This window comes from Dendrobium catenatum, unplaced genomic scaffold, assembly GCF_001605985.2.
Source record: "Dendrobium catenatum unplaced genomic scaffold, ASM160598v2 fragScaff_scaffold_1384, whole genome shotgun sequence".
Lineage (NCBI taxonomy): Eukaryota > Viridiplantae > Streptophyta > Magnoliopsida > Asparagales > Orchidaceae > Dendrobium > Dendrobium catenatum.
Window position 1 is genome coordinate 203193 of NW_021319846.1, and position 22946 is coordinate 226138.

Sequence of the window (22946 nt, forward strand, 5' to 3'; positions counted from 1 at the left end):
GAGAGAGAGAGAGAGAGATTGAGAATGGTAAAAGTTGGCATCGAGCTTGGTTGGTTAGGATGAGGGAAAGACAACATAGTTGTTTCTGGAGGTGAGGATAAGCTTTTTAGTGGTTAGTGATTAGGAAGAGAGGCGAAGCAATCGTTGGAGTTGGGAGTTTGAGAGAGGAAGAGGCGACGAAGCAGTTTTTTGTTGTGGATGATATAGCGTATTGGCAGAAATTTTAGGGGCCGATATTAGGAGTCGTGAGCTATGGAGTGACATGATTATCACTGGCGAGCTAGTGGTGTTGTGGGTAGTTGGTGCATTGTGAGGTTCACAGATTTGAGGGATTGAAAGTGATGTTGGCCAGAGTATCAGTGGTTGGCGATGGTGTGGACCGGGGTTTTAGTTGGTCTTTGGAAGGTTATGAGGCAGAGGAGGTCTTCAGCTTGAGAAGAGTTCCGACTTTGCCTGAGGTTAACGAGTGAGACATCATGAATTTTGGGTTTGGAAAGGAAGTTGTGTGTGAAGGTTCAGAGGGAAAGGATGAGAGTTTGCAACTTAGTTTGGTGAAGGGCTTGTGGATTTGAGAGAGAGAAGGTATGTAAGAAGAGGTAGTCGCAAACGAGTTTTTTTCGAGGGAATGAGCAGAGAGACGTACGAGATTGGGATAGAAAAGGGAAGGAGAGAGCATGGTTGGGAGGTTGTGCTTGTGAGAGAGGAGCATTGGGAATAAGTTTAGATTTTAGATTATATTATTTTAATCTTGAAACAACAAGATTGGATGGCATGATAGTTGTGTGCTGCTTGAGAATGGGAGACATGGAGTTAGATTGGTGCTAGAGATTTGATTTGTGGGGGATTTGTTTTTTTTCTTATTATTTAGAAGGGTTTGTGTTTAAAATACATAAATAATTTAATGAGAAGGTGGAATTTATATATGAATCAACTCCTCCCAAGTTCTCATCATTCGTGCTCATCGAATTTGTGTTGAATCTTGTGTGTAGGAGAATTTTCGACATTTGTGCTGCGACCCAAGCAATGTCTGTCACCTTTATGATTTTTTTTTTCAATTTTCGTATATGTTGACACAATTTGTTTTGTGAAACAACCGATGATTAAGCGATTTTGATGTGTGCAATGTGTTTCGAGCCCGCTTTACATGACACTGTGTTTGTTGTTCACCACTTTCATCATATGCAATCCATTGTGGAGGCCCTTCTCAAGCAATCTCTATGCTCCTGGTGCAATTTGTTTTATGAAATGGGCGATGTTTAGTATAATTTCACTCCAAATGAGTTATCCTAAAGTAGTTTCATGCAATATCACGTCTATTGTCTGCAGTTCTTCGTAGTAGTTGTCACATTTGATCACGTTGTGTTTTGGAGCAAGTTATGAGTTCAACATACAAATATATGTATGCATATTTATATACGGAGATCTTATTGTATGGACATAATCAATTTCAAATTTATTCGTGTCCTAGATGTTAGTGAACGAGCTGAAAATCTGGTTCCAACTGGGCTAGTTTACTTGATGAATGAGCCATACATGTATAATTATGGAAGTAAATACAACCTATTTGTAGTCATCGAGCTTTTCTGAAATCCACAGTTTATACGAACATCTTAGTTGATAAAGATGATATTGCAATATTTCCTCATTTGACATTTTGTATCCATTCCTTCTTTTCGTATTGGTATTTTTTGCATGCCTTGGAATGAAAACAAGCCATTTTTAACTTACTTTATAAATCAAATTCAGCAAGTTATAGTTCTACTTTTACTCAAAGAAACGATTATGATGTTTTAACATAACAAGTGGTCTATTAAAGTTTATGTTACATTTTTTTTCAGGAGAACCAACGAATTAAAATCAGAAATTGAAATTCCTGATGATGTCATTAAAAAATTTGAGCAGTTTTGGTCAGATTTTAAGGATACTCCACTCAGAGGTACTAATTATGCACGTATCATGTTTTTCTTAAATAACGGGGATATCTACTTAGGCTTATGTTGTTGTGCATGTTATTACCATTGACCTCTCCCTTAAAAGATCCGAAACCGTTACATTATCTTTTTGGTTGCTGCTACAATTTTATATTTATCAAATGAGGCTTTTTTATATTTTTAGATGTCTGGAATAAAAAGAACATGCTTGCATGTATGAAAATAAGCTGCTTCTAAAATGTGGTATTTTAGGTAGGAATGCTATTCTTCAAGGAATTTGCCCTCAAGTTTTTGGTCTCTTCACGGTGAAGCTTGCAGGTATACAAAATTCAAATATATACGTTACAGTATTATCCAAATGTAATATATAAAATAGTAAAGAATTCCAATTGAGAGTTGGAGAAATTAATGCTCCGATATGGCATATTTTCAGCTTTTATGGATAACTTCTATTTCTTTTTTGTCTTTTATTAGTTTTGTGACTCATACATAGGCGAGATTAATCAAATTTTCCATTCGCAGTGGCTTTAACACTAATCGGAGGTGTCCAGCATGTTGATGCCTCTGGGACAAAGATTCGTGGGGAATCTCACCTTCTTCTTGTTGGTGATCCTGGTATTTTATTGTAAATTTTAGTTTCTTTACTTTGTTTTTTGATGCTGGTCATTGCTCATGTTCTTTGGCTTTGACCTGGAAAGTTCGTCAAGCTCCTGCCAATAATGATTGAAAGCTATTTTTTATGACATATTGTTAGTTTAGTGGTGGTAGTTGGCCCTAAAAAAATTATATATATATATATATATATATATATATAGACTTCTGTTTTATTAGTAGAATAAACATCTCGTTCCTTTGAATTCACCTATTCTCTTCAGCATTATTAATACTAGTTGCATATACAATTTCAAGATCTTTTAAGATTATTTGATCAATAAATAAAAAATTTTCTAACTGTTGATCTCAATTTCACAAGATATGCAATTTTCTAAGTGTGAAGTTTTTCAAATGGCCTAAATAATACAAAGACTGTTGATGATCTTCAGAGTGCAGTGGATGGTTATGTAATGTTCAACATTTTAACTGGGTTCTTAAGTCTTTCAATTTATTTTGTTACATATTTGGTGAATAAGTAAATAATTGTGAAAATTGATAAAATCTTGGAGAGATTGACTTATTTAACTTTACCCAAGTATTGCCAAGATATTGTGATGATAAATATCAAGTTTGAACATAGGTTTGACGTTGATGTCAAGATGCATTGTTGTTTACTGCTTTACTAGTTGGTATGACAGGAATTATTTTGCTTGCTTTTGATTTTTTTAGTTTATTTGTATAAGTTAACCAAACAAAGAGATATGAGTAGTAAGGATTTAGTTCAAGTGAAGTGAAGTGAAGTGAAGATAAAAAATTTCTTTTTTTAGAAGGTGATATTCAACAAAGGTGGATGAGATATTTTGCTAAACTTTTTAATGAAGAATGTAAAAATACGATTGACTTTACTGACTTTAGCACCCTAAATTAAAATAAAGATTTTTTTTTTTATCGGAGTATTAGTAAAACTGAAATTAGAGAGGTTTTAAAGAAAATGAAGTGTGGAAAAGCTGTTGGACCTGATGATATTCCAATAGAGATGTGGAAATGCTTAAGAGATGGAGTTTCTTGGCTTGCTAAATTTTTTAAAACTGTTTTGAAGACTAAAAAGATGCCATATGAGTGGAGAATGAGTGTGTTAATTCCTATTTATAAGAATAAAGGTGATGCACAAGAATGTGCAAATTATAGAAGAATTAAGTTAATGTGTCATACTTTAAAACTATGGGAACAAGTTATGGAGCGTAGGTTGTGGTGTCATACTAATGTTTCTCAAAATCAATTTGGATTCATGTCGGGTAGGTCTACTATGGAAGCCATACATTTATTGAGAGCTATGATGAAAAAATATAGAGAGAATTAAGAGAATCTACGTATGATATTTATTGATTTAGAGAAAGCATATGATAAAGTTCCAAGAGAAGTGCTATGGAGAGTTCTTGAAAAGAAAAGAGTTAATAATGCTTATATTCAAATCATTAAAGATATGTATGCACGAGCTATTACTTGTGTTCAAACACAAGGTGGTTTGACCAAGTATTTTCCTATATCGGTTGGATTACATCAAGGATCAGCCTTAAGCCCATGTATTTTTGCTTTAGTTATGGATGTTTTCACTAGACATTTGTAAGAGGATGTACCTTGGTGTATGCGTTTTGCTAATGATATTCTTCTTGTTGATAAGACTAGAGAGGGAGTTGATGGTAAAATTTAATTATGGAGGTCAATCTTAGAGTTTATGGGCTTTCGTTTGAGTAGATCTAAAACTGAATATATGGAGTGTAATTTTAGTAGCAATAGACCTAGTGAGGGAATTGTGACTTTGGGCGTTCTAGTCATTAATAAGAGTACACATTTTAGATATCATGGATCAATTGTTCAGAGTGATGGTGACATAGATGTGGATATTATCAATAGAATTCAAGTTGGATGATTGAAGTGGAGGAATGCATTGGGCTTGTTGTGCAATAGAAAATTCCCCCTCAAACTTAAGGGAAATACCTATAAGATGGCAGTGAGACTTGCAATGCTTTATGGTTCCGAATGTTGGCCATTAAAAGAGAAGCATAATACTAAGTTAAGTGTTGTAGAGATGAGGATGCTTAGGTGGATGAGTGACTTCACTCTTAGAGATGAGATACGAAATGAGCATATACGTGAAAAGGTTGAAGTAGCTCCAATGGAAGATAAGATTAGAGAGTGTCGCCTTAGATGGTTTGGTCATATTAAACGGAGGCCTTCCGATGACCCGGTTAGGAAAGTTGAGGTATTAGATTTGACTTATATTAAGAAAGGTAGAGGTAGACCTAAAAAGTTTTGGTTAGAAAATATTAGAAATGATATTTATTTATTAGATTTAAATAAGAATTTGACTTTTAACAGGACACAATGAGGAAAAAAGATTCATGTAGCCGACCCCACATAGTGGGACAAAGGCTTGATATTGTTGTTGTTGTTGTATTTGTTTCATAATGTTTATTTTTATATTTTAAGGTTTCTTTTGTAACTATCCCATTTTCTTCGTATAAATAAGATTGTAGTGCTTATTATTAAGAAGTGAAGAATTATTGAATTATTTCTTTTCAATGAATGCTCCCATAGTTTTCCCTTCTCTCACCAGACTTTTCTTTTCATGAAACAAGAAATAGGCTTAGAAAAAATGAGTCGAATTGGGTTATGAAGGAGATGAATGAAACCAATTTTTAAGCCTTTTGGGTATTTTTAATCTGACAGAATTTCTCTTATTTTTTGTCTGATTTATTTTATTATGTAAAATTATCTTCTTTTGAATAATATTATATTTGAATTTGATACCAAGATAGTATTTTTTTTTTTTTTTCATTTGGCATTACTTCATAAACCTATATCTATAAATATGAACTCTTTGTTTGAAATTGATCATTAATTTGTTGGCATAAAATTAATTTAAAACAACTCACTAACCAAACTCTTGCAAACTTTAGTCTGCTTTATGAAAAGAAAATGATCAAACATTTAAATTGTCATCAAAATGAATGTTTTACCGGAGACACATTTTAAAATTTAAAAGATTCAAGTAATTATTTACGCTTTAAATTTAGGTTATGATTTGGATTCAGAAGATTAATGTTGACTTTTCCTGAATTGAAAAATTCATATTGTACCATAGGACAGTATTACATTTTTTTTATGTGACTATTGCCAATTTCTAAGCTTCCAAAAGTAACCAAGATTATTTCTTGTTATTGGCAAGGACTAATTCTATAGCCGTCAGTTACCATGGTTTAACTCTTAGCAGAAACACCATAAAATTAGTCATCTTATTCACAAGCTAGAATCAATGGATTGGCCAAAGACATAACATCAATTACCCCTTTCTTTGATTTTTAAAATAATCCTACAAAGAAAAAGGAGAAGCTAGGTGTTCTAGGCTGGAGATATAGATCAACGAGTGGGCTGGAGATCTTAATGAGGGCGAGAGCAAAATATGAAACCTAGAGCAGGGAGTAAGAAAATAATAGTGAACTATATGCGGTAGAGAGGGTGAGCAAGAGATTTAGGAGCGTGTGCATGTGATTATGTGGAATGTGAGTGATCTTGGATGAGAAGGATCGTGTGAGGCTCGGCAAACACATACATGAACACTGCATGCAATTTTTGAGGAGGGCTACTACTGTGGACTTTGTGTGTAGCTCTTAAGCTTGTATGCATATAACTGAAATGGAAAAAGTGGTTTGTCTTGTTGGATTTGATGTGAATTTGACCCGTTAGGACTTATATTTCATATTTAATTATTCAACATTTAGAAAAAGTTAAACAGTTGCCCATATTGATTAGAAATTAATACGTCTAGTTCTTACCCATAGATTTGGTCATTAAACATGAATTAGGTTCATTAGACCTAAAATTAGATTAAACGGAATTAGTTTTCTTCAGGAATAATAATTAAATTTGATTTAAGAGTTAACTCTTAATTCGGTTAATTGTGAGCTAAGCAAACACATTAAGTATATTTTGCCCCAATTTTTGGGTGAACATATTTCATCCTTGTATATGATGATTGCTTTTAAGATTTTAGCTCTGCACGTTTCATGTTATTTAGTGGTGATTGACTCTAGTTTGTTTCATCATTAACTATTAAATTATTAGTTTTCAAAATTATTTGTATGATTAAAGTTTTCTTTAGCTTAGTGCTGACTCGTACTGGTTCTTATGAAATAACTCAGGCACAGGCAAATCGCAGTTCCTTAAGTTTGCTGCTAAATTATGCAACAGATCTGTGATCACCACTGGATTTGGGAGCACCAGTGCAGGCTTAACAGTCACAGCTGTCAAAGATGGAGGTTATTGCGTTTTCTATATATGTCTGAATCATGTAACACCAATTATCTTCAATATATTTTTTATCATGATTTTTCTTTTTATTAACCTTCTTACTTATCCTTCTATTCGGAACAGTTTGTTTATGAATGCACTTGGAACTTATAGTTATATTTTATTAAGTGCTTGAAATTTGCATTCCTGATATTTTTTAATTTAGGAGCATTTGCTTTGAGGCTTGCTTGTCAAATTTGCATTTAAATAGTTAATTTTTTGTATTTCTTTCTTTGTTAGATTGTAGAGTTCTGCTCCAAGACTTGTGTGATTGTGTAAGGTTCAAAGTATTTCTTTTACATTTATAGAGAATTTAATGTAAGAAAAATCATTAACAAAAATCCTCAACTTAGACAAGAATTAGGTTTAGTCCAAAGCGTAAAACCATCTAATGGAACTTGCTTGATGGTTTGTAGTTCTTCCGAAATTGATGTAGCATCCGATTGAAAAGATACAGGAGAAGATGTTTAGATATATGATGCTCCTCGAGAATATAAAGGTGCTGTAACGAGGCTCGTCTCTTTGAAAGCCAAATTATCATTCTTTCAATTAAGGGAAATGCGGTCTCCTTAACTGGGGGAATATGCCCCCCTTTTTTATTTGTTTTCTTTCGTTCTATTTTTCTCATTACTGTCTTTTATTTCTCCTTTGTTTAAATCTCTCTCTCTCTCTCTCTCTCTCTCTCTCTCTCTCTCTCTCTCTCTCTCTCTTCAGAAATGTTGCCAAAATATTCCCCAAAAATGATTCGAGTAGTCCTACAGAAACTCAAGAATCCAAAGAAATTCATAAAAATTCAAAAACTTCGTAAAAAGTTCAAATCCTATCATTAAACGTTTTGGTGGTCTATCTTGTTTGGTTGGGTTAAAATCAGCGGAAGGCCACAACTAACATGTTTTGATGTCATTCAAAAAGGTTTACGAAAACTATATTCAACACCTAAAACATGCCTAGATTGTAATATGTGGCAAAAATAAAATAAGCAATTATTTAGAGTCCACCTTTGATATTTTATCCTTCAATATTTTCAATATCTTTGAAGTTATTTGATAATTTATTCCTATCACACTGTAAAACGTCAAATGGCAGGAGAATGGGTACTGGAGGCTGGGGCCCTTGTTCTTGCTGATGGTGGGCTCTGCTGTATAGATGAATTCGACAGGTTCTATAATCATGCAGCTATTTCGTAATTTTTTTTACTTGAATGACCAAACCTTAAGATGCTTGATTTACTTTTTTTCTTTTTTTTTTCAAAGAGACTAGAATGAATTGTTATTCATGAATTTTTTTATTACGTGTATATCATAATGAAGTTGATGGCATAGCTATTTCATTATTACTCTCAAAATTATTGTTTTTCTTGTTAATGCTTGCTTATGACTAATATTTTATTCAACTAGCAACCCAAAAGATAATCTACTATACTATTAAAAATGGCTTGGGATTCTACTCAAAGAAAATATTGATTTTTAATTTTGGAAATAAAATCTAAGCCTTTGATTAATATCTCTATTTATACTAACATTAAAAAATATTGGCAAGTAAAAATTATAATTAGTTGATGTGTGTGTAAAACAATGCATTGAACTGAGACTTTCTAGAGAGAGAACATATGAGATTTTCTAGAGAGAGAAAACGAAAGTTTTTAAAATTCTGTTGAGGAATTTTTCGGCGGGTAATTGGATGGCGGCGGAAGCTCGCCGGACAGCCTCGACAGGTGGTGTAGGCGACGTCCGACGGCAAGCATCTGGTAACATTTCCATCCCAATCTGATCGCTGCCAGCATTTGGTGACGATGCGGTTGCTGGTGGATTTAATATCGCAGTACATGGGGCAAGGTTGAAGATGAAGAACAACAAAGGTCTGGTGATAATGAAGGTGGTCTGGTTTCTTCTAAGAAGATAATACCTTATATTGGAAAGGGGAAAGAAATTATTGTAGCAGCTTCAAATTTGATAAACATTCAATGAGAGCAGTGAATGTTAACCTGAATAATGAATCTCGTCGATCGTCTGTTGGCTTGAAGGAGGTGAATAATCCTAATATTCTGAATGAAGGGAGAGTTACGACTCATTTAAAGGAAATTGATTCTCAGGGTGAGATAGCTGATGTGGAGAAGATCTCTGTGGAAAATAATTATAAAGGCAATGACTCCATTACAGGTGGGCAGCAGGATCCATTGATTATTCTTGCAATTAATGGAGCTGATGACTTAAGCTTTATCAGGCTTTGTGAATCGGGGCAATAGAATGAAGACAAAATGTATGATGAATTGATTGTGAAGGTTAAAGAACCTTCTGGGAATAATGCTTGGCTGAAAAAGAAAACATCAGGGTATCCAATCTGGATTTTGGACTGCCTGTCGGAGTATGGATCTACAGTAAAACTGCATGTGCAAAAGGAGCAAGAAAATGCTAAAAATTTGAAGAATGCTTTAGTCATCAAGGTATTTGGTGATAATGTTCCTCTCTACGCAATCAGTGGAGAGCTAAGATGATAGTGGGCTCAATTCGAAAAATTCCATTTAACGGTGCTGGGAAATGGATGGACACTATGTGCTTTTGATGAAGAACAAGCCTTGGATTCAGTCCTTAACAGTGGACCGTGGTATGTTAAAGGGCATATTATGGGGATGGACAAATGGTCACCGAAGTTTTCACCTTCAACTTTGAAAGGATTAACAGCCCCTGTATGGATAAGAATGTCAAATCTCCCTCTACAATGTTTGGATGAAAGCAATGTATGTAGGATTGCTTGTAAAATTGGCATTCCATACTTAATTGATGGGAACATGTTCCAGTGGAGTAGACATGAATTTGCCCGAATCTGTGTCTGTATTGCATATACACTTGAAGATAAGCTGCCTCTTGGTGTTTGGGTAGAAGGTCTTGCAGGGAAGTTTTTTCAGAAAATAAAATATGAAAGAATGACCTCCTTATGCTATAACTGTGGTAGAGTTAGTCAAGAGAAGAACAAATGTCCTGAACTTATATCTGATGCTGTTAAAGGTTGATTGTGTCAATCCAGTGAAACCGATGGCAGAAGGTATCTCTAATATGAATCTTAAAACAACTGGTGATTGCAAGGAGAAGGTGGGTGATGATAAATATGGTCCTTGGATCCATGTGAATTATGGAAGAACAAGGAGATATAAAAATAACAGCAAATGGAAACCAGTGGTGCAAAACTCAAGTATTATGAAGAAACCAGTTTCTTCAAACAGATCTGATTTTATGAGTAATTCAACACTAACTGCTGGAAAGATGAAGGATCAAAGGGGTTTGGATGAACAAATTGTGGAAGATGAACACAATGTAGGTGCTGGTGGCACAGAAGTTATTTGTTCTCCTTCAAAGGTGGTTGGTGATGACTCTAGTTTGAGAATGAAGATATCACAGTGGATAAGCTGATGCGGAATGGTAATTGGAACATAGCTTGTCTTCAAATTTTATTTGGCCCTGAACTTGTGGAAGTTATCTTACAAATCAAAATAGTAGAAAATCTGGAACAAGATGAAATGGAATTGATTCATATGCATTCAGGGAAATCTGTCTTATTTAGTCACCGAGGAGTTAAATAACAATGGTAACATTGTTTATTGGAAGTGGATCAAGAAACTTAAGCTGATGCCGAAAGTTGAAGTATTCTGGTGGCGTGTATTCAACAAATCAATTCCAACATATCACTTTTTACATTCTAGGAAAATTCAAGAGAACTTGGGATGTCCTAGAGGATGTAATATGACAAAAGACATGGATCATGTTATTACGGGATGTGAGAAGCTGCATAATATCATTGGCATATTTAACAGTTGGGGATTTCAAATACCAACATTCATTAACCTGGAAGAATGTTGTAATTGGCTTGAAAGATCGACTAAGGATAGCAAATTCTTACCTAAAATGTATTGCAACACAGTTTACTTAATGTGGAAGGCAAGGAATAAGTTTATTCATGAAGGCCAGCTCAAAATTCATTGTGGTTCAAGCTGTCTCTTGGTCATCATTCTCTAATTCTTATGGCAACATAAACTCAGGCCAATGGGGTGTTAATCAGTCAAGGCGACTGTGTAATTGTTGGCACCCTCCCCCACCCGACTGGATCAAAGTGAATGTAGATGCTTCTTTACTTCTTACAAGGCGGGCATTGAAGGTTTTTTCTGATATAGTAACGGTAAATTCTTGATGGCTTTTGGGAAAAATTATGTTCATTGGGACATCTCACAACTAGAACTATCTTTTATTCTTCTAATAAAAGAAATTCTTGAAGATTGCATGCTTCAATACAAGGGAATTATCATTAAAAGAGATAACAATAATGTGATCCAATATATTCGACAAAGTATCAAATCGGGAGATAAAGTGATAGAAAATCTTGACTTTCTTAAAGAGTTTGAAAATGTTATTTTTAATTGTGTTGATAGAAATAGCAATAAGTTAGTGGATCTTTGTGCTAACTGTGCTATATTTAGTGATTTCATTTGGGATGATATTAGCTCTAATAAGGTTCCTCCTTTATTATTTAATTTGGCAAAGGAGGAACTAAGGGGGTGTAGTACCTAGGTTTTTATTTTGTTTGCTCTTTTACTTATTGCAATCAAATCCCTTATTGCTTCTTCTTCTTCTTCAAAAAAAAAGTAAAAATTATAATTGCAAAGACAAATAAAAATAATCACGACACAAGATATAAAGTGCAAGTAAAACAAGGAAAAGGAAAGCAATCAAAGATTTTCACCTTCTTACGTATTTGAACAGTAGCTCATTGTGGGAAATCACCAACCTACATCAGCTTTATTCCTCAATCAGTTTAGGATCTCACTACCACTGGCTATTGTTCAGATATTTAAAAAAAAGGGAAAAGAAAGCCCGCTTCGGTGAAAATGAACTGGCCAGCACGATCGTCACACATCGTTCCCGTTGCACTTGACATAACTACTTTTCAGTTAATATAAAACAATGAAGGAAAAAAGAAATGATGAAGGCCAACTTACATTCTTTTGAATTCCAGCAATAAACCTTGCCTTCAGCCGAATCTCCCACCTAAGCGAATCAACCGACTCCCTATTCTGAATCCCGCACCACCTCCCGATCATTCACACGAAAGAATCTAGGGAAGACTCTTGTCAGCCTCTCGTCTATGTGTACTAGAACCAACCGAATGATTGGTTCGATCCCTCATCTATCGTGCCCTACTCCTCATTCGGCATTACACACACTAACAGAGATCGGCCCGCACAACCCCTGTCGTTGTTCTGTCTGTGACCTGAGCCCAAGCGCGTGATGGCCCTATCGGATTCCGACTTTCGCTCTATATGCGATCTGAGCCCGAGTGGCCCCTTTCACTACCATCAACTATTCGCCTCCCTTTTCAAACAAATGAGCCCTATTGCTTTACCTCATGCTACCAAGGTCCGTTCGATCCCACTCCTATCTCCGGCCTAGCCAACCAAGCCTGATCCTTCTTCGTTCAAACTAGAAAAATTCACAGTAGGCCACCCGAGCAGGTTTCCTTCTCTTTGCGAACCAAACCAAACCAATCGGTTGTGCCTCCCTCCTAAATTTCAAGCCCGTTCTCTTTTTTGTTTGAAATAGTGAGGAGGAGAGATATGTTATACAATTATTATTATCATTAATAAAAAAATTTATTAATAATAATAACAATTATAATTAATAATATTAATAAAGTTAATAATAATTATAATTATAACAAAACTAGTACTATAAGCATAACACTAGTATGATAGAAAAAAAAAGAAAAAAAAAGAAAAAAAAAACTAGTATATATGTAAAAACAAGCAACGAAAATAAAGTGCTAAAAGTAAAAAAAAATGAAAACTACTGCAAGTAAAACTACTATTGCAAGTAAGACTAGTGCAGAAGCGAACAAGTAAGCAAAGCTACTACTGTGAGTTAGAAGTTACTATTGTAGACAATACACTAGTACAAATGTTGAGGTGTTGAAAAGCATCAAACTATGTATCTACTGGTAACCCCCCGCGCCTGCTCCGCCACTACCGCTAATATAAGTTCAGTTGGTAACTTGTAATAGAGGCCGTAAGACGTGCTATATGGGCTACTTCTAATAGAAACAGTCAGACTCACATGTTAGGAGAAATGTCTAGGTAAAAGTAACCTAACTCTATATCCCAATACACGAGCTACTTCCAATAGAAGCAATAAGACCTGCATGTTAGGAAAACTTCTAAGTGAACAACCCTAAACCTAACTTACAAGCTACTTCCAATGGAACCATAAGACATTATATACTTGCTAGTTCCAAGGGGGGGCATAAGATTCACTATACGGGCTACTTTCAATGAAAGCAAACCCAACTTCTCAAACTCACGAGCTACTTTCAATAAAAGCAGTAAGACCCAACTTCTCAAACTCATGGCCTTTCCAACATTTCTACCTTTCTTCCCGCCATAGGTACTCGGATCGTGCTCTGATACCAATTTGATAGGAAGTGGATGCACTTTCAGCAAAATCAAAAAACATTACAAAAATTTAGGAAGAACACAGAAAACTATTTTTATTGCAAGATATATGAATGAAAACAACACGATATAGTTAGATCTTCAATTGGAGAGAAAGATCCGGCTCTCCCAAATCCCTAGCCGGCAGCTAGAGACCTCGCAACCTAAGAAATTCTAATTTCAGCGAACTCCAAATATAATCCTGAAATCATCCTATTATTAGTCTTAAATAGGCTCTCATAATTCCCTCCCAATTATAATTAAAATGTTCCTAAATAATCCCCCTTAATTCCTCTTCTTCCCTAAATAATTCCCTCTTAGATTTTGAATTCAAATTAGATCTCTTGCCCTAAATAATTCCTTCCCAATTGTAATTAAAACATTCCTAAATAATTCCTCTTTGGTTAAGAACCTTTCTAAACAGCTCTCTCTTGATTAGAAAAATTCCTAATTCTCTATCAATCAAATTGGCCTGTCCATCATATTACTAACCATTACATTACATCACATTACAAAGTGCGATTAACAGTGTGCCATTAAGCAGTTTATGGCTACCCACAAACTTAACAAAGACTCGTTACAATTTTGTGGCTGTCCACCAATGACACGAGTGTTATGAATGTGGGTCGTTATACAAGGTCTTAACTACGATCAGTAAACTAGTTTGTGGTGACTCATGAACCTATATATAACAATTTGTTATGTTAATGTGGGGACTCGTGAACTTATATGCAACAATTTGTTATGTTAATTCAATAATTTTAGTTTCATGGATAACCTTCTAGTTGTTTTTTTTAACTTATATAACTATGAGTTGGAGCAAAATAGCATTTTTTGTTATTATGATAAAAGATTTTTTAATTTAATTTAGACATGCTTGGGCCAAGAGCCAGGGAACTTGATTGATATGCAATTATACGAGGAAGAAGCCAAACTGCAGTACTAAATCACATGTCTTCAATCTTTGTTGAGCTTGAGTTTTACCTCCATATCTTTTGTTACTAGATCCTCTCTCCAATTTGTACAATTTATCCAGCATAAACTTTGTACCTTATCAATCCACCCATCAATCATGTAATCACTTAATTTGAAATATTAATGCCTTCAATCATATGTTTGTTACAAAAACTAATTCATCACACCAATGGGTTCATGTATTCATTGTATTTTTAATATGATCTATTCTTAACTTCTAAATAATGTCCATTTTAAGTTTTGACTTATTTGCAGAATGTAATATTTCGTTAGTGTTTGCTGCGGATGAAATTTGATTTGTTAGTATTTAATCGAGCTAATCACTTATTAATTCAATTTATATTTGGCTAAATACGCCAAACGTTGTTTTGTTTCCTCCCATCGTTCTTTTCTTTATGATGGAGTGTCAATGAGGAAGCCTTCTTTGAAACTTGTGAGTTGTAACAGTTTTATTCATTTTTGTAGTATGAGAGTGCATGATAGAGCTACAATTCATGAAGCAATGGAACAACAGACAGTAAGTGTTGCAAAGGTGGTTTCTAATCTTTACCCGTTCATTTATGTACGAATTATACATAGATGAAAAATTTTATAACATAAATTATGATTAAAAAGTAAAACTTTCATCTTTTGATCTTCTTTTGTTAAGTTGTTACTCCTTTAAAGTATGCCATAAGGAATAATCCGAGGAAACTATGCTTGAACGTGAATATAATGAATTAATGAATTGTTAATCTTTGAAATAATGATTTTTTAAGGCTTTGTTGGATCTTTTTTTTTTTCAATTTGTTTTCGTCTTTTTTTTTTCTTTGGTTTTCTTTTAAGTTTACTAAAACATGTTTTTTATGTTGTACTATTTCTTGTATGTTATAAACAGAGAGCATGTTTGGGGATGAAAGATTAAAACGAAAGTAATCTATATTTAATTGGCACAAATTTTAGTATTTTATCCCAAATTAATTCCATCTAGATCCTAATTATCTTGATTAAATTTCCTTACGCCATAATTAATCTATGTTATCATCATATAATCACAAATTGAATATTAAATTTTAAGTCTAATTAATTTATCAGTTACTTAATGCATGTTTAATTGGCTGTCATAAATTTAATTGTTCTCTTAAGTAATTGTAATATGAATTAAATGCATAATTAATTCCTAATTAAGCATCATAATTTTTAATTATCAATACAGGTTGTCTAGTGTATCTTTCAAATATCTTCAATATCTTTATTATGCTTGCAGTCATACATCTGATAGAACTATAGAAGAAATTAATTTCACACCTTTTGATAAAAACTGTAGATATCTTTGCACTATTTCATTTTTTTTTTCCGACAGAATTGACTGATTGAACTTATACAATGTTCGAGAATATAACTTCTTTCCATTTGATTTTATAACAATCAAAAACCAATTCTGTATCAATGATTTAGGTTTTAGTATGTCATACCAAACCATGTTCCGAAATAGCATAATGGAAGTGGCATCACCCATGTGCATGTGAGATTTCATATTTAAATGATACCATTGATGCAGCTTATTATACCATGATAGCATACTTACTGTAGTCTGCCTATCTAGGGACTTCAAGAATCCCCTTTATTCTTAGGACTTGAACTGCGAAGATTTGCTGAGAATCCACTAATGCAGTTGCTTGCTTTATGAATTTGATCATTAGATTCACATGAGCGCCAAAAATTTTGAAATAAGTGTCTAGGCTTAAGTAGTTGAAATATGTCACCATCTATAAATCCCAAACAAATTTTAAAGGAAAATAGCATGTAAAGGGACTTTTTCCTGATATTGAATAAAGCAATTTCTATGCCTTAACTGGGGTATCTATGATACATCTAGCTCACGAACTATGGACAATATACAATGCTTATAAAAGGCTGTAGGTTTTCTTTCTTATGGCTTTTTGTATTCTGTTATATGCTGAGCATGGATGTCAGCAGCGGCTTAGTCTTAATAAGGAAGCTTTAATTTTGCATTCACGAATATGATTATCCTGCAACAGAGATGAGAATGATATGGGATTTTGGATAAAACCGGAAAAAATAAAGTGGAAAATGACTAATTGTCTAAAAATCATGATGACAAGGAATAATCATAAATTGAGAAGATTGGGAGGTGTATTAGTAAAAGGAAGAGGGTCTATGTTTCTTTCACATTCTTTCCTTTTTTTTTGTAACCTATGTGTGTGATTCTTATATGAAATCTAACAATTTATCTATGATCTGTTTTTCAGGCTGGCCTTGTGACAACTCTTAGCACTCACACTATTGTACTTGGTGCAACTAATCCTAAAGGGCAGTATGATCCAGATCAATGTATGCAATATTCTTTTAAAGTCTCACCTATCCTTAAAAATGACTTCATTTTGCTAAGATAACAGTAGCTTTGTCACGTGAATACGAATGTGACTTTTATCCAGCTTAACTATAAAGTACCTCTGGCTTGTTTTATTTCTAGAATTCCCACCATCTCCATTCATAATTCATACTAATATAGAATGTTGCATGGTAAAAGGTGGTGATGTCTTGGTATAGAAAACAAAATTAGGCTGTAATTTGGCATATGAAGCAATACTTTTTTTAGCAGCTTTCAAAGTTAGGCTTTAGTGAGAATACGATTGACTTTAATGACCTTAACACCCTCAATAAAAGTATATATTTTTATCTTTTATCATCGTATTAGTAAAACTAAAGTTAGAGAGGCTTTAAAGAAAATAAAATGTGGAAAAGCTGTTGACCTGATGATATTCCAATATAAGTGTGGAAATACTTAGGAGATGAATGAATTTGTAGGGTTACGAAGCTTTTCAATATTTTCTTAAGACTAAAAAGATGTCCGTTGAGTTGAGAAAGAGTGTGTCGATTCATATTTTTAAGAATAAAGGTGATACACAAGAGCATGCGAATTATAGAGGAATTAAGTTAATGTGTCATACACTAAAATTATGGGAGTTTTTGAGCATAGGTTATGAAGTGATAATGATGTTTCTCAATATCATTTTGGATTCATGCCTGGTAGGTCTACTATGGAAGCTATACATTTATTGAGAGGTTTGATGGAGAAGTATAGAGAGAATAAGTAGGATCTATATATGATATTTATTGATTTAGAGAAAACATATGATAAAGTTCCAAGAGAAGTGCTTTAGAGAGTTCTAGAAAAGAAAAGAGTTAATAATGCTTATATTCAAGTCATTAAGGATATATATGTAGGAGTTGTTACTTGTGCTCAAACACAAGGTGGTTTGACTAGGTATTTTCCTATATCAGTTGAATTACATCGTGGATTAGCTTTAAACCCATATCTTTTTACTTTAGTCATGGATGTTCTCACTAGACATTTGTAAGAGGATTTAAACTGGTGTATGCTTTTTACTGATGATATTCTTCTTGTTGAAGAAAAACTTGAATGAGAATTTTACACTTAATAGAAAACAATGGAGACAAAGGACTCATGTAGCCGACCTCACGTAGTGGGATAAAAGCTTGATGACATTGATGTTGTTTTCAAAATTAGGCTGTGATGATTTGGCAGAGAAAACAAAGAGCAAAAACTTCTCATATTTTGACCTTTTGAAATGTGTTATACCATTATGTTTTTCTTTTTTTCATGAAATCCTCATTATGTCAAAAAGGAATAGTTAGTTACCAATACTACTTTTAAATGAAAGGATAAGATTGGTACTTATGCTTTCTTGCCAATATTTTCTTCTCACATGTGTAATCTATGGTGCCTTTTTGTAACAATCCAAGTTCTTAATTATTGAAATATTGTCCATTTTGGCCTAATAACCTCATGATTTTGTCTCATTAGGATAAGTTCCTAGGAGGTCACCCATCCTAGAAGTACTCTTACGAGCACACTTAACTTTGATGTTTCTAATGAACTTCCAACCGTTACATTAAAAGGTATCTCGATATGTAAGAGTTTAATTTTTTTTTTTTTACTTAAGGGGCTTCACAATATCCCCACTTAAGTAACTTGCATCGTCATCAGTATTCTTATCCCAGAATCATCCACAAAGTAGATATGATTCTAGAGGAGGCCCCTACAAGTTCAAGTGGTGGCTTCCACCGTGTAGCACTTTGTCTCATATAAGGTTAAAAGAGGTGCCCCCCATGCTGTAGCACTTTGTTATGTATGAAACATAATTCTAATCTTCCGGGTAGTGCATTACTTTTATATCACCCTGTAATAGCCCAAACTCTTAACTATCAATATATTGTCCGTTTTGACCTAATGGCCTTACAGTCTTGTCTAGGAGGTTACTAATCCTAGGAGTATACTCTTTTACGAGCACACTTGATATTTCTAATGAACTATCAACCCTTACACTATAAGGCACCTTAATGTTTAAAAGTTTAACTTCATTTTACTTATGAGGCTTCACACTATATCTGAACGAACAACACCTAAATCTTTTTTTAATGTATTTTAGGAATAATATATTTCTTTAGGACTATGCTGCAAACATCATTTCAAATGAATTAAATTTTGTAAAAGAAAATCATTAAATTTGACATAATTCAATTTATATATTATGCTATGTGGTCCATGATTTATGCCACCACAGAATATTTTTTTTTACGATAATTTTTAAATAGTTTAACCGCTATTTTGAAAATCGGACCGGACTGGCCGGTTTAACCAGTTCAATCGTGAACCAGTTTAGACGTCGGTCCGATCAAGCTTCAAAACTAGCTCTGCATCGAACCTGATCAAACCGGATTGAACCAGCGGTTCAACCGGTGAACCGGTCCGGGTTGGAAGAACCGGCCTGTTTATAAAAATATTTTATTTTTTTAAATTAAAATTTTAAAAATATATTTTAGTTTATTAAATTTTTTAAACTTTTTAAAATTTTTTTATTAAATATGATGATTAATTTCACCATAATACATGCAAGTTATCTTAAATAACTCGCATAATTTATTTTGCAAAAAGAGTGTACTTCTCACTTTATAAAGGGTTCAAAAAAATATCCTCAAACTCCCCCTATGATGTGGGACTAAAAAAAGTTGCATGAATAATTTAGAATGTGAATTTGAGCTTATTTGGGCTAGTTGGGCTTCAAATTTTTGCTTGTTGGGCTACAAATTTAGATAATATGTATTATAAATTTGCTATAATATATATTATAATTATTATATTATAAAATATTAATATTATAAATTTATATATTATATTAAATATTATTCTTATAAATATATTTAATTATAAATATATAAATATATTTTTTAAAATGATATTTCTATTTATAATTTTGTATTATATATATTTTTAAATTTATAAATATTATTAAATGGTCATATATTAACACTACTGTTGCCAGGTCCCAAGTTCTAGATGAGAAAAGTGAAGAGTTGTGTTAGGTAGTCGATAGTCAGCGTATAACTTGTCGAATAATAATGACATGAATCCTTTAAGAAATTGTGTTAATGCTAGGGCATCCCCTCGAAGCGACGCGCTGTACGACCTAAATACAGTGACAAGTGTGCAAGGGCCGCTGCACCGACGCCTCTGTGCAATGTTAAATAAGCAAGGGTTCTCACATCAAGGACGGATGTGGGCAAAAAAGCTAGTCCATAAAACTAAAATTAGGATAGAAACTTGGAATATAGGTTCCCTTAGAAGAAAATTAATGGAATTACTAGATATTATGATTCATAGGTAGATAAATATTTTGTGTATTCAGGAAACTAAATGGGTTGGAGAGAAGGCTAAGGAAATTGATATGTTAGGATTTAAACTTTGGTATTTGGGTAGGAGTCGTACTAGAAATGGTGTAGGTATTATTATAGATAAGAGTTTGAAAGATAATGTTATAAAAATTAATAGGATTAGAGATAGAATTATAGCTTTAAAGATTGTTGTTGCTGATAAGATTATTAATATTATAAGTGCTTATGCTCCTCAAATAGGTTTGGATTTGAGTTCTAAATTAAACTTTTGTAATTACTTAGAAGAATTATTATAAAAGATACCTTTAGATGAAAGAGTTTTCATTGGAGGAGATTTAAATGGACATGTTGGTAGAGAGGTGCATGATTTTAAAGGCATTCATGGTGGCTATGGTTTTGGAACAACAAATGAAGGTGGTAAGACCATATTAGACTTTTGTTTAACTTATGATTTTTCAATTGCTAATACCTTATTTAAGAAAAGAATTGAGCATCTCATCACTTATAAAAATTGATATAGTACAATCCAGATTGACTATTTTCTTATAAGAAAATTAGATCGTTTAGATTGCAAAGATTGTAAAGTTATTCCGAGTGAAAATTTATGTACCCAATATTGATTATTAGTTTTGGACTTTAAGATAAAGGGACAGATAATAAAAAATAAAGCAAAACGATATTCTAGGGTTAGATGAGGGCATTTAAAAAATATTAACAAAAATATTTTTGAGAGTAAGATTTTAAATCTTAAGATTTTATCTGTGCTTGAGGATGCTAATACTATGTGGGAAAAAGTGGCTAATGATATTATGAATATTGCAAAAGATGTGCTTGGAGAATCAAAGGGAAAAGCTCCTAATAGTAAAAATAGTTGGTGGTGGAATCCAAATGTGCAAGAAAAGATTAAGAATAAGAAGATTTGGTATAAATATTGGTTTAATTTTAAAAAATCTGATAATTGGGAAAGATAAAAAGAGGCTCGTTGGGAATCTAAGAAAGCAATATGCGTGCAAAGACCTTAGCTTTTAGTGATTTATATAATAGATTAGATACTAAAGATGGAGAAAGATATATGTATAAGTTAGCCAAGCAAAAAGAGGAGTAGTAGGGATTTAGTTCAAGTGAAGTGTATTAAGGATGAAGATGAAAAAATACTTTTCTTAGAAGATGATATTCAACAAAGGTGGATGAGATATTTTGCTTAACTTTTTAATGAAAATTGTGAAAATAAGATTGGCTATAGTGACCTTAGCACTCTAAAAGAAAATAAATATTTCTGTTTTTATTGGCGTATTAATAAAACCGAAGTTAGAGGCGTATTAATAAAGCTTTCTAAGCTGTCTACTTCTTCTTGGCACCCTCCTCCACCCGAGTGGATTAAAGGTAACTTTGATGCTACTCTCTTAAACTCTAATAAAGCCGGAATTGCAGGGGTTTTTAGAGACCCTAAAGGAAGGTTTCTTTTTGCTTTTGGTATCAAATGTGTACATTGGGACATTGGTTTTTTGGAGCTTATGGCTATACGGGCTTTGAAATTCTTTCATCATAATTGGAACTTTGAAGCTAAAGGGATTATTATTAAAGGGGATAATCATAATGTCATCAAATATCTTCAAAATTCTCTGAATAAAGTTCCCAATAAGGAGGAAGCGGTTGAAGATTTGTCTCTCTTGAAAGATATAAGCAATTTCCTTTTTAATTATGCTCATAGGGATTGTAATAAATTAGCCGACATGTGTGCTAATTTTGCTTTATTAGAAGATTTTATTTGGAAGGATCTCTATTGCAATAAGATTCCTCCAAGTTTTTTAGTCTTGCTTAAAGATGAGTGTGATAGACTTTCTATCATTCTCTAGCTTGTAATAGTTTTTTTTCTATGTTAAATGCCATTGACAGTTTAAAAAAAAAAGAAGTTAGAGAGGCTTTAAAGAATATAAATGGTGGAAAAGCCGTTGGACCTGATGATATTCCAATAGAGGTGTGGAAATGCTTAAGAGATGAAGGAATTTTTTGGCTTACTAAACTTTTTTTAATACTATTTTAAAGACTAAAAAGTTGCCGGATGAGTGTGTTAATTCCTATTTTAAAGAAATAAAGGTGATGCACAAGATTGTGCGAATTATAGAGGATTTAAGTTAATGTGCCATACTTTAAAACTATGAGAGCGAGTTATGGAGCATAGGTTGCAGCGTGATACTAATGTTTCTCAAAATCAATTTGGATTCATGCTGGGTAGGTCGACTATGGAAGCCATACATTTATTAAGAGGTTTGATGGAGATATATAGAGAAAATAAGGAAGATCTACATGATATTTTATTGATTTAGAAAAAATATATGATAAAGTTCCAAGAGAAGTGTTATGGAGAGTTCTTGAAAAGAAAGGAGTTAATAATGCTTATATTCAAATCATTAAAGATATGTATGCATGAGCTATTACTTGTGTTCAAACACAAGGTGGTTTGACCAAGTATTTTCCTATTTCGGTTGGGTTACATCAAGGATCAGCCTTAAGCCCATATCTTTTTGCTTTAGTCATGGATGTTCTCACTAGACATTTGCAAGAGGATGTACCTTGGTGTATGCTTTTTGTTGATGATATTCTTCTTGTTTATAAGACTAGAGAGGGAGTTGAAATTAAACTTGAATTATGGAGGTCCACATAAGAGACTAAAGGTTTTCGCTTGAGTAGATCTAAAACGGAATATATGGTGTGTAATTTTAGTAGTAATAGACCTAGTGAGATAATTGTGACTTTGGGCAATAAAGTCATTAATAAGAGTACGCGTTTTAGATATCTTGGATCTATTGTTCAGAATGATGGTGAAATAGATGGGGATATTATCAGCAGAATTCAAGTTGGATGGTTGAAGTGGAGGAATGCACCGGGCCTGTTGTGTGATAGAAAAGTACCCCTCAAACTCA

At 33.3% G+C, this 22946-nt stretch overlaps 1 protein-coding gene across 7 annotated transcripts in view; it reads left to right on the plus strand.

The window, feature by feature from the left end:
* The window catches only part of LOC110112055 (probable DNA helicase MCM9), a gene marked incomplete in the record, with an annotated part of 93502 nt that overhangs the window by 58208 nt on the left and 12348 nt on the right, over positions 1–22946 (plus strand). For 4 of the 7 annotated variants that reach the window (XR_003702538.1, XM_020844130.2, XM_028699750.1 and 1 more), the window contains 7 exon segments: positions 1839–1936; positions 2184–2249; positions 2454–2546; positions 6728–6844; positions 7962–8058; positions 14788–14854; positions 16575–16656. Coding sequence is in view for 6 of the 7 variants with exons in the window: in XM_020844130.2 (XP_020699789.2) it covers positions 1839–1936; positions 2184–2249; positions 2454–2546; positions 6728–6844; positions 7962–8058; positions 14788–14854; positions 16575–16656 (620 nt within the window). 7 annotated transcript variants of the gene reach the window in all.